The sequence below is a fragment of the Leptopilina boulardi genome, unplaced genomic scaffold (genome assembly GCF_019393585.1).
Source record: "Leptopilina boulardi isolate dan_hultmark-lab unplaced genomic scaffold, ZJU_Lbou_2.1 LbouV2_123, whole genome shotgun sequence".
Lineage (NCBI taxonomy): Eukaryota > Metazoa > Arthropoda > Insecta > Hymenoptera > Figitidae > Leptopilina > Leptopilina boulardi.
The window spans coordinates 3,826,335-3,839,189 of NW_026137667.1; the positions used below are offsets into that span (position 1 = coordinate 3,826,335).

A 12,855-nucleotide genomic window follows, 5' to 3' on the forward strand; every position below is an offset into this window, starting at 1 on the left:
AAATAGAATTAATTAATTATTCATTAATCTAATTCATGGAGAAGAAAAGAAATACTCAGACAAGTTTTTCGATTTATATCGTTTTATTATTTTTTATGTTTATTTTACACAAAGATGTATACGTAGTGGTATCGTTTTTTTTTTTTGTATAAATCTCGATATGATCCACAAGGACCTATCATTCCACATATGTAATTAAACAGATAGAGAGAAAGCAACATCTTGCAACATCTTTACTGATCGTTTTAATATTAAACCAGGTCACGAAAATGCGTATGATGCTTTAATAAATCTGCAGAGTGTAAAGGACAGAAAAAAACCTTTTCCTAAAGTCAAGTGTGACTGATGGAAATAAAATTGTTCTACTATTTATTCACAATATAGGATTAATTTTGTTTTGTTTCACGTCTCATCTATCGTCTTGGTCAGCGTCGTTAGATAATTTTTTTTTTCTTCACCTATCTGACTTTCGATGCTTATTATTTTACAAATTTTCATGACACTTTTTTTTTTTTTTACAAATAAATAAGGCTTTCTAATTATTTAGCTATTTGGGCCACAGCAATTTACAAGCCAAATTCGTTTGGTTTACTAATTTTCAGAAAAAAGTAAAAATATAATTCTATTTTTGATGATTTACAATGCATGTGAAAAACAACCTTAACTTTTTTTTCTTAACAATTGAAAATTTTTTTATTGTTAATATGTAAAGAAAGAAAATTTTTCGATAACACAGTTAACCGAACGCAAAATTTTATAGACATGTCACTTTTGATCAGATAGTTTTCCCATTTTTATCACAATTATTAATTAAAATTACAATGTTACTTTTAAAATAGAATTTTATTCCCTTTCACACATGACCAAAGAATGTAAACGTTTGGTTACTTCTTGTTTTACTTAATAATTCTAACAGTAATGTTTTCTTTTTTTTGGCTGCTGTTTGTTTTGTTAATTGGGAAAATTAAATAATTAAGAACACATAATTCATAATCATATGTCTTGCAAATAGAAAATCTTTTACATCTTCCCCCCCCCTCGTCGAAGTACACCTTGTTTCTTTTTTTTCTCTACATTTAAAACTGATATTATGCATCTAAATTTACGCTTCCTCGTTAATCTTTTATACATAAATTTGTTGCTATGTACGTATCATATGTACAAAAAAGTTCATCGTACTTTTAATATTTCATACTCGCGATTCTTAAATCTAAAATTTAACCCCTCAAGCGTAATTTTCGGACGCCTTTATTTTTTGAAGAAGAATATTTCCCAAAAGCACTACCTCGATTTCTACGTATAAGAGTTTTTTTTTTTTAAATAGAAATAAGAAAATAAGTTATAATTAGAAGAAATCAAAGGTGATAGTGTTTCACTTCAAAAGTCAAAAAACAGAAATCATCATACTCTGTGTGCTCTTGGAAAAACTGTAACATATACCTTTCATATTTATATATATTTTTCTGTCTACGCAATATGTACATTAGGATTTTATGTTTGTTTTTTACAATTTTTCCTTTTCTTAGCTATATTTTAATCATATATGTTCCTAGGCAATTGCATACAATTTTGTTTGCAGAAAAAAAATCATCTTACACACTCGCAAAATCTACCATAATGATATGAATGATTAAATCAACAATAACTAATCTAATTATTATGTGATTCACTGGTCTTTAAAAGGCTACAAAATAAAAAAAAAAAAAAAATTGGTAAACTATTTGAAAAAAAAAATCAATTGTATATTCTGAGAATTAATCGCTTGAAAAATAAAAATATATATATCAATTTTCTTCGGACAAAAAGACAATTTCTTTAAACAAAAACACTTTTAAAATATATATAAAAAATTCTGTACCTTAAGATGAAAACAACATAAGATACAGTTATGCAAAAAAAAAAAAAAATCTAGTGAAATGTAAATTTTGTTTTCACTTGTGATTTAAAAAATTTTTTTATATGCAGATATAATCAATTTAAAAAAAAAATCTATAGAGTATTTCAAGCTAAATTTGTCCAATATCTGACCGTATTTACAAAATAAATATTACATGCTCAAAATTTTGTATTCAAATTTCTGAGATCATTTCTTTCTTACAAACATTATATACACTGTTCTTTGTATTTATAAGTTTTTTATTTTAAGATATATTGTATGGATTAAACAAAATAAATTGTTGAAAATTTAAAAAATTTTCATTGATTGGTTCATACTTTCAACAAAGTATAAATTTTTATGATTTCTCAAAAGGCCACACTGTTCAAGGCCACAAAGCGACAAAAAATAATGTTATATTTTTTTTTTTGCATTAATAATTATAAAATGAAAAATAATCGTTTTATAGGCGTTTTCATTTAATAATTATTAAAAATTAATGGTGTCTAATTTTGAAAAGTTTATATTTTAATATATGTAAAACAATTTCTAAACGATTGTATTAAATTTTATTTTACTTAAAACTTTTCAAAAATTTTTTCAAAATTTTTTCAAAATAAAGACCTAGAACTAGTGTACATTTAACATTTGCTGATTACCAAAAAACTGATCTCAGAAACTATTTTCAAAATGTATACAACTTTCCTTCAAAAAAAAAAATTGAAGATTTCTTGTTTTTCACTTTATCTTACAACGAGGCCTATGCCAAATTGAAAAATCATCAATTATTTCTTACGACGCATAATTTTGACATTCTACACGACGTGATCACGATCAATGAGAAATATGTTACACAATTTCATGAGTGACATAATTACAAAAACAAACAAAATTTTGTTTTTGTGTGTACACTAAACGTGAAGTACGAATTTTATTTTTTTTTTTTTTAATGGATTTTTTAAATTAAACGTCGCTGGTTTAAACGATCCCCACCCCTACCTCTTTTTGTAAGGCGATTTTCAGTCAAAACGTAATTCTCGACCTTATTATACGTTTCTTAAATCTCTTACTCTTCATCAAAACAACAAAATCCATCAAAAGCCTTGTGTGCAGCAAGTATGATTTTTTCCTTTCTCCTCAAATTAAAAATTGATTAGAAACTCACCGAAATTTCACGTTACTCGATGAATATTACATTTAGGTATGTAGTCACTAGTATCGAGAAGCCAGCTTTTTGTTAAGGCGCAAGGATAATGTATAACAGCCTTGCAACCACGTTTTACACAACCAATGTTTGCTCCAGTCAAACCGCAAGCTTCACAAACTGACTTTGCAGCATCCCAAACTGCTTCTTGTAAACCTGTGACTCGTCCGCCTTTATAAAAAAAAATATTTTTTGACATGTTTAAAAAATAAAAAATTAAATATAATATTCATATTTTTTTCTAAAGTATTTCTTTTACCTGCTAAATAAACACCAGCTGTCCAAACTGCACATTGTTCATGAAGCCAAACTTCCCAACGTTGTTCTTCACCAGGAATTAATGTCATGCCCGTAAACACAGTATTAGCATTACTATTTTCTATTGAGTTTCTTTTTTTCTTACTCATTTTAGCAGTAAATTGATCAGCCAGTCCTGCGTGCCTTAAACTCCGTTTATTTTTCCCACCTTTCTTTTGCTCAATCATAATTTCCTGCTCATCTGCAGATAAAATTCCATCCTCCAAACGTTCTTTGCCAATCAAATATGGACCAAATAAATCACTCAAAACACCAGCTGGAACCTATAATAATCAAAGAAGCTTCCCATTAATTGACTACATTTTAAGTGTCTTTCTTTAAATGAAATTTTTTAAATTAGGACGTGATTTTGTAAAGTTTTTTTTTAGAATTTTTATATCTTTTCATAATTAGCACACGGTGCCATGTATTCCATTTTTTTACACGAGTGCTAATTGTAAAATTATTTTTACTTACAATATACGATCCAGGTGCTATGTGAGGACCTGCTAAATTGGGGTGTGGCCTTGAAGGATCACCAGGAACAACAGAATGTGGACCCTGTTTGCAAAATACACAAACCCATGTTGAATCTGTTGTATGTGCGTCGTATCTTGATGATAGTGTAGAACTAAAAAGACCGGCTTTGTTAACCTTCCCTGAAAATTGAAAAAATACAATTAAATTGTAAAAATCATAAAATGATCGACAAATAAAAAAAAAAATGATCCACCTACCCCGATAGTCAAGATCATTTTGATGACTGAGCCTCTTACTTCGACCTGCGTTTCCATTTCCCAAATTTTTTCGTTTTTCTTTACTTTTCTCTTCTTCTTCTTCGCGAGGAACATTAACAACTTGAATACTTAATGGACTGTCTCGTGGTCCCTCGACATGAACAACAGGTCCACGTGATCTAATCGAACTTGCATTAGATCCAGAATCATATGTCACTTCTCTTAAGCCCTCAACTTTTGTAGTCTTTTTCACATTTTTCTTGGAACTCTCTTGTTTTTTATTTCCCTTCGTTGCCTTGCCTCTTTTACCGTCTTTCAATTCACCACCACCTTGACCAACATTATCGGATTTGACAGCTTTTCTCTTACCAGCTCGAACTCTACCTTTCTTAGTTTTCTTGGGTGTTGATTTTGTCTCCACTGATGATGATACATCAGCTAAACTTGTACTTTGCATATTACTTGTAGACACAATATTATCTGCATTCTCCGACTTTAGAATATTGTCCGATTTCTCTTCATCTTCAAGTTTCGGTTCTTGTTTTTCACTTGTCTCAACAATACCTGCAAACATTTTTTCCAATTCTGATTCAACTTCATTAAAAGGATTCGCATTGCCAGTTACTTTTGGACTTGTTACTTTTGAAAAATCTGTAACATCATCACTTGATTTTCTCCTAACTCTTTGATTAACAACTGGACTTAGCGTTGGTCCCTCACTACATCTCCGCCTTCTAACTGGTTGATTTTCTTCATTTTTTTCATCTAAATCTACATCCATTCGCTCACCTAATTTCTCATCTACTCTTTGTTCTAAATTTTTATCAACTTTCTCAACAACATTTTTCACACTCTCCTCAATTTTATTATCCATTATTGGTGTTTCTGTTTTTTCATCAATTTTTTGTTCTGTTCTATTAACAATTCGTTCATTAATCAATAATGGAGTATGATCCATTGGCAAATTAATCTCACAACTCCTTGATTCCGTGGGTTCTGTTGGCTCTAATTCCATATCTTCAACTTCTGTTTTTGAATCCTTACTAAGTCTTACTGGCTTTTCTAATTTTCGTTTCCTTCGCTGTTTAGTATTATCATTAGAGTCTTCATTACTAAATGGTGAAATAACATCTTCATCACGATTTGGTGACCTTGATATTTGTCGTTCCGGCGACATACTCTTTACACTACCCGTATCCTTTTCCTCTAATGGAGTAACAATAACAGAACCAATATTTTCCGTGCCAAGCTTTTTATTACCACTTTCCAATTTCTCCAAAAGTGAATCAACACCTTTCTTTCCACTACGTTTCAATGATGTTTTTGGTGATCTCACACTCATATCCTCCATTCTTCTATCACAATCCAACGATAATTCTCTATTAGGACTATCAATTACATCTTTATCTTTTGAAGTAAGATTGACAATAACTGGCATTACGTTTCTTGGCACTTGTGCAATAACGCTTAATGTGTCTTTACATTTTGTCACTTCTGTATCTTTTTTATTATCCGACGTTACTCTCTCAATTGTCACATTTGGAGGTAGATTGATAACTTTTTGCACAAAACTGTCAATACTGCTCTCCTTTATTTTATCATGAAGATTCGAGACGCCCTTAAGATTACTTTCGAAATTTTTAACTGTTATTTTAGGTGTAATTATTTCCTTTGTCGATAGTGATACTGGCTCAATAAGTGAATTAGGTGTTGGAACTGAGGAACTAATACCACTGTCACATGATGTGTCACCATTCAATGGTATTGGTGGTGAAATTATATTACCATTTCGACTGCCCTTATCTATACTGCGGGCAGTTAAGCTAATGGGAATATCTTGAGGTATTCGAGAATAATTTTCTGCCATTTCAGATGTTGCCGATAGATCAAGTGTACTTTGAACGCCTGGTGCATTTCTGTACTGATTTTGATTTTGTCGATTGTCAACTAACATTTGAAGGCTGAATAAAGGATTGCCAGCTGTATTTGATGGTGTCATTGTTTTTGCTGGTACTGTTGGTGTATGCCACGTAGGTGGAGCCTGAGTATGCGCCAATTGAGGCGTAAGTTGAGGTGTTAAATGAGACGCTCGTGCCATAGATGGATGTGTATAAAATCCCGCTGGATTTAACGATGCACCGGACAATGCTGTTGGATGTATATTCAATCCTGAAATTGTAATTTCAAATATTAAAATATTTTCAATTTGTTTCTAAATAACATTTATAATTATTAAATTCAGGATTTCTACAAGAAATCTGAAATAAAAAAAATTAAATTTTAAAAATTCCAGGCCTTTTTCATGATTTCCAGAAAATTTTTAAAAATTCTACTATTCTATGATTGTCAATTTCTGTAGAAACCCTAATTTTTGTAAAATTAGAATTTCAATTTGTAAATTGAAAAAGGAAAGAAAAATAGAATACAAATTTCAAAATGAGTGAAAAAAGATCAATAGATGACAACCTATAATTTATGATAATAAAAAAAAAAAAAAAAATAGAAGAAAAACTTTTGTAGTTCATGTGTATTGATTGAATAACCTAAAGTAAATTTAATTGAAGATAAAAAGTTGTGCAAACAATTTTGAAGTTTTTTAACTACGTTTCCTTATCAAAATTAAATGAGATAAGATAAGCTACAATATTAATTTCTGATAATTTTTTTTTTAATAGCTTAATTATAATATTTTTGAAAAATATTTTAAAAAAAAACTATCAGAGAATAAATACCTTGTCCTTGAGTCATTGTAAGATGATTCCAGACAGTTTGCGGAGGAGGTGTGCCAACTGGTGGCCGACTGTGACCAGGATATTGTCCCGACATTTCGAATGCCTCAAAAATCCTTCTTTCCGTATTGTCAGTAAATAAATTGTTTAATGTTTGAGTGTCTAATTTCAGTATTTTGTCAATGTCACAATTCGTAACATTAAAATCTGCAGTGCCTTTGAGTAAATTTAACGTCAATTTTTTATTAATTTCGTTTTGATTTGATTCACTAATTGTGAATTTCTGATTTTTTGAATTTTTATCGTTGCTGGAAATAATGTTGTCTGAATAGTCATAAAATTTTGATAAACTTAAATTTTTCTCAACTTCTTGAGCTTTAGGGGAAATATTAATCCAATTAGGAGAATTTAAAATACAAATTTCTTGTATATTTTGACTTTTTGTCGAAGACGTAGCAATTGGTGAAATAGATTTTTCACTTTTCTTTTCTAGAATATATTTTGAATTAGAATAAAATGGCGTAATGGAATGAGAAAAATTTGCTTCCTCTGCTTGATTAGGGACTAAGTCAGATCTTGTTCGATAATTGTAAGCTTGTTCCGCAAAGCCGTCGTTGATACCACAAGAATTTGTGACAATGCTTGAAATTGGATTTACTGTGTTGTATGTATTTGGTTTCAGTAAGTCCTTATGTGTTAGCAATAATTCTTGATTATTGTTCCAGTAGAAGTTTGTTGGCAGCGCCCCATAAGGCGCATTTCCCTGTATCGAAAACCCTGAAAAATTAGAAAAAACAAAAAATTCTTTAAATCTTAGGAAAATTAATTTTATAAAATTAATTTATAAATAAAAATTACCATTGCTGAAAGCAGCATCAGGTTCGAACAAAGTCACACCATGCTGAAACGATGTTGAAGGTCTCAGCAAATGTTCATTAGTGTTTAAAATGTTCCTATTACTCTGTCCAGTACAGAATGAACAATTCCAATTTTGAGGCTCGTCTCTAATCAATTCTTGATTGTGTGCTTTATCTAATTCTGTAAAGAAATTTTCTTTTATTTACTTTTGTCACATTTTTTCATGTTTAAAAAGCACACAAATGTTTTCTAATTCTCATTAAGTAAAATATTTAAAAAATTACAAGGAAATGTACACAAATAAAGTAAAAGGAACGGCTTTTCATTCTTGTGAAATATTATTATTAAATGTTTACACAGTTGTATTTTATAGTGCAAGAATGACAAAGTTGAAAATTTTTGTATATTGTTTTGAATTAATAAATTTAAAAAAAATTAGCATTTTATTGAAATTAATCTTTAAAAAAGTTAGCTGTTTAGAAAATAGAGAGATTGAAAAAATGTAAAAATATTACTATTAAATGTGTAAACATTGAATGCTTTTAGTTAATAAGGATTTGCTAAATCCTACGCTCTAGTAAAGATAAAAATACAAGTTACTTTTAAAGAACACATTTGTGTGGGTTGACATATGCTACCATTTCCTAGTTCGTAAGGTGTCAATTACATACACGAACAATTAAAAAACTAATGCTTAATTTGAAAAACAATTAACCAAAGTGTGATAGTATTAAAAAATTATCAGCATTGTTTAAATTAACAATACATCCAAATAAGTGGAACATTTTTTTTTTTTTTTTGCAATATATGCATTAATTTTAAATAATAAATTTTGAAAATCACTAAACATCTAATTAAGGTCATAACACTTCCATCTTAAATTTGAATCCTTTAATTTATACAAAGCCCTTAAGATTTACATAAACAAAGTCATTTAACAATTCAAAACTTCATCTCACCACTTAAATAAATTTACGTGTAAATACAAAAAGGGTATAAATGCAAATTCCGTTAGACGCGAACAGGTGCAAAATCGTGGAAAAAACAAGGGCGGAAAATTCGGCGTGGCGGGTGACGTTAACAGACTTGTCGAGAGGAAGAGTATATACGTGATGAAGGTGACGGAGCAAAAAATGCACATAATTTAGATGAATTTACACAAGTGAAAATGAATAATTCGTAAATTATATAGAAATTTATAAATTGCAATGTTCAGAAATCAAGTGTAGGTGCGACAGGCGCACACATGCAGGCGTGCATAAAGGTACGCTTACACGCGGGCAAAAGGGCCACGTAAGGAAAAACTATCCAAAGAACACGGGACTTTTCATTACATGATAATAAATTAATTATAAAATTTAAAACACGAATTTATAAATTAGTCTTTAACGATGAGAAAATTGTATTTTGATTTACAAAATATCGCCATAGAGGGCAACGATGAGTTTTTCGATGTCGTTAAAATCCAACAGCTTTGTCATCGGTTTTCTATGTTTTTTGATCTGGACAGCTTATGTGATTTAGTATCGCGAAAGACACAGACACGCGTGTTACCGGCACTTGTTTACGCACACGGTATAATCAACGATTCAAACGCACCAACACCCCGACGACATAGCCGACGGACATTGGGTACCTCTTTCTTTCGCGTAAATCAATGGCTACACTTGATTTCACTAGGCTTTTATTCAGGTAAAATCCAAGTGGAATACACCTGACACTATTTTAATAAGCACAAAAGAACAAGCAAATCCTGCGATTCGATTCTTCGTGATTACACACCTTTCGTAAGAGTCCGTCGAAGTATACGATTTTTTTCGGCCAAAAAATCGTCAAGGCATCAACCAAAGCAATGGTGGCCGCAAGTAAGCGAGCTACACAGTGCTGCCAACTTGTGGAGGCGGCGCGAATTATGTTTTTGTATGTAGTTCATTTTTACATCTTTTTTCCCCCGTAAAAAAATGCAAAATTTTTAAAAATTTTCGAATCATAATAATGTAATTGTAATAATTGTATATTTTATTTACAATTAATTAGGAAAAAAATTTCACTCCTTTAGAAATTAAATAGTTTTTTTTTTTAAATTTACAATGATAATTTTTATAAATAATTATCAATTGTTTTTTTAATTAATATTAATTTTATTTTTTGGACATTTTATAATAATTGTAATTATTGATTTTATCATATTTAGATTATTATTAAAAGAAATTAAATTCCTGTTATATTTTGAAACAATGAAATATAGGTGATCTTCCACCTTTTTTAAAAAGGTAAAAATTTGCAAAAAAAAATTCTAGTAGTAGAAAAATCATTATAATAATTTTTAGATTTTTTTAAAAATAATAAGGGCATTTTAGTGTTTACAACGTAGTTTGAACAGAAAGTTGGGCGGGCATAGAAACTACGAGGGCATTTGAAGGTTCGAGGTCACAGTGAGCTGTGCGTTTTTCAACGTAGGATGTTCCTCTCATTTAAAAACGTTAATTAATTCTATAAATTAATATAATGCACATTTTAATTGTTTTTTGTTGCATTGCATTATTTTTTTTTTTTAATTTTATTTAAATTTAACTCGTTAATATTGAGAACTAAAAAATAAATTTTCCATATGAAGAAAAAATTTTAAAAATTTAATTTTAAAATTTTATCAAATTTATATTTTTGAAAATATTTACTTACCAAAATTTGATTTATCAGAATTTTGCATATTTGTTTTATTTCTTGAAAACATAATTTTGCGCCAACAATTTTTCCACTACATTTTTGAAAAATCTTCTAATACACTTTTATCACTTAAGAATATGATAATCTAAAATAAATAAATTCAGTTTAAATTTATAGTGTACAGTAAAATAAAAAATTATAAATTTAATTATTATTAAAAATGGATAGACAAATTTACCAATTTTTTTAAAAAAGTTGTCAAGTACTTGACTTCCGCTATATAGAGCGGATCTCTTTCATTAATTGCAAATATTTTCCTAATTTGAATTAATGTTATCCAAAATGTTAAGGAATAAAATACTTTTTTTAAAGATTGCTTCTATTGTAATGAATTGCGTCTATATATTTGTATTTTGGAATAAAATTCAAATTTTCATTCGAATGCAATATTTAGACGTGCATGCGTTTCAATGCAAGAATCTAAACTGCGTCTTTTGCGATGACTTGCGCACTCGTTAACATTTTATGGTAAAACCACATTCTTCCTTCCAAAAATTATAAAATGAACACATTGTATAAAAAATGTATTTGAATTTTAATTTAAACTATAAGTTTAATTACTTTGATATATTGAAAAGAATTATTTCTAATTTGAAAATTCGATTCTTTAGTTTGTTAATAATAAAATTTAATTAAATACCTATAAGTTTTAAACTTAATTAATAGATTTTGAAATTAGCTTCCTCGTCTTTCATACTATATATCTGGAATTTGTTTTTTTATTAACAAAATTTTGTAAACAAATTATATTGATACTGGTTTACTGTTAATGATTATCTAAATGAGGAACTTTAGTAACTTCTTTGTATTTAGTAGCTGGCTTTGATTCTTCTTCTTCTTTTGCTTCTATTTCTGGTTTAACAACAGTTGTTGCTATTGGTTCTCTTGGTGCTTGCCAAGTTGGAATAATTTTTCCATGAATGCGCCATATGCTGTGTGATAGTGTTAAATATCTTTCAAATACAATATACTCTAGAACATCTTTTCCAACAAATTCACTTCCATGCATTAAGCGTCCGAATCGATCGTAAACGGCCAAAGACTGAAATAAAAATGTAATTGTGATATTTTTAATGAAATAAATAAATATTTTCAACTAACCTGTTTGGTATGAAATCTCATTGTGAGTTGAGCAAATAATTGACTACTATCACCTTGTGTTCTAGCACGAACTAATCGTGCAGGTTCTAACGATTCAATAAATTTCCATCGAATTTGCTTGTTTTTAATATTATGAGTCATTGCCTGAAATAATTAATTGAAAATATTTAAAGTCTGAAAAGTAATTATAAATTTTCAATATGAAACATTAATGAATTTACCATATGTGCTTTTTCCGTAACATAATCCGTGAGTTTATCAAAATCTTTTCTGTAAATTAAAAAACGAAAAAAGTCATATAACAAAGATGGATAAAAATATTTGATAAAAAAATTTCTTACTCAGCTAAAGTAGTGTGTGCTTTAATATAAATATCTCTGGCTTCATCTACAAAATCATCGGTTGAAAAATCATCTATATAGCCCTTAATTTTTCTTATAGACATCATAGAAGTTGTTTTCTTTCCAATTGTAGTTGCAGTTTGTTGTATTCCCTAAAATAAGATTGTTTATTTTAATTATTATTATCAAATTACTCTTGTCAATGTATTATATATTAAAATATTAAATAATTAAAAAATATTACAGATTTAGATGCAACTGAAAATTTTCCATCTCCCTCTGGTGGAACATAAGCCTCGAATATATCAGTGGTACAATTTAAAACAATGCCTCTTTCAAAATCAGATTTAAGAGGTTTTATGCCAAATTTTTTCATATAAGAACGTTGCTCTTCTTCTGTAAAATCACTCGAGTTATTCAACCTCCTTCTGTCAGGAAGTTCAACTTTAATAAATTTTTGTCCTCGTTCTTTCTTAAATTTTGGATTCCAATGTTTTGCATTTTTATTTCTAATTACTTCCACTTGTGTAGGAGCTAAAAAACAAGTTGGTGTTTTCTGAAAAAATTATCCAAACATTATTTAAATTATTTTTGATAAATATTAACAATAGACCTTTTCATGCTGATCGTTCTGTCCTTATCTAGCGCATACAATGACGAATGAGTTGGAAGAGGACAGAATGATCAGCATTAAAAGGTCTATTGTTATAAAATTTCCACTTACCTGAATAGTTTTTATTAATGAAATTCTTGTTGTTAAAAGACCGGCCATTGTTTTAGAAAAATGATTAATTCTTCTTAACAGTAAATATTTAAACTAGTTAAATAAAATAAACTCTTCAGTGTCATTTGTTGTAAATAAAATTATTAAGTGCTTGAAACACTTCTAAATTAAAGAATAACAAACATAACCTTATAAACGACTTGTATATTTTGTATGTTGGTAAAACTGAAAGTTGGTAATGCAGTTCTCGCAGTGAAAAGC

The 12,855-nt window shown here is 28.9% G+C and overlaps 2 protein-coding genes across 2 annotated transcripts; both read right to left on the bottom strand.

Annotated features, from left to right (window-relative positions):
* Positions 1 to 64: 64 nt before the first annotated feature.
* Positions 65 to 10,992, bottom strand: LOC127287784 (uncharacterized). The gene is made up of 8 exons (XM_051314912.1): positions 10,607 to 10,992; positions 10,384 to 10,513; positions 7,702 to 7,881; positions 6,847 to 7,620; positions 4,115 to 6,283; positions 3,855 to 4,036; positions 3,340 to 3,661; positions 65 to 3,251 (listed from the first exon to the last, which is right to left on the bottom strand). Exons 2-8 carry the CDS (start codon positions 10,433 to 10,435, stop codon positions 3,049 to 3,051), a joined length of 3,882 nt encoding a protein of 1,293 aa, XP_051170869.1. The 5' UTR covers positions 10,436 to 10,513; positions 10,607 to 10,992; the 3' UTR covers positions 65 to 3,048.
* A 137-nt stretch (positions 10,993 to 11,129) lies between these two features.
* On the bottom strand, positions 11,130 to 12,783 carry LOC127287841 (probable 39S ribosomal protein L45, mitochondrial). Its single transcript, XM_051314965.1, has 6 exons — positions 12,595 to 12,783; positions 12,115 to 12,426; positions 11,871 to 12,022; positions 11,751 to 11,799; positions 11,530 to 11,673; positions 11,130 to 11,470 (listed from the first exon to the last, which is right to left on the bottom strand). The coding sequence occupies exons 1-6, from the start codon at positions 12,640 to 12,642 to the stop codon at positions 11,195 to 11,197; spliced, it is 981 nt and encodes a 326-aa protein (XP_051170922.1). The 5' UTR covers positions 12,643 to 12,783; the 3' UTR covers positions 11,130 to 11,194.
* Positions 12,784 to 12,855: the final 72 nt, after the last annotated feature.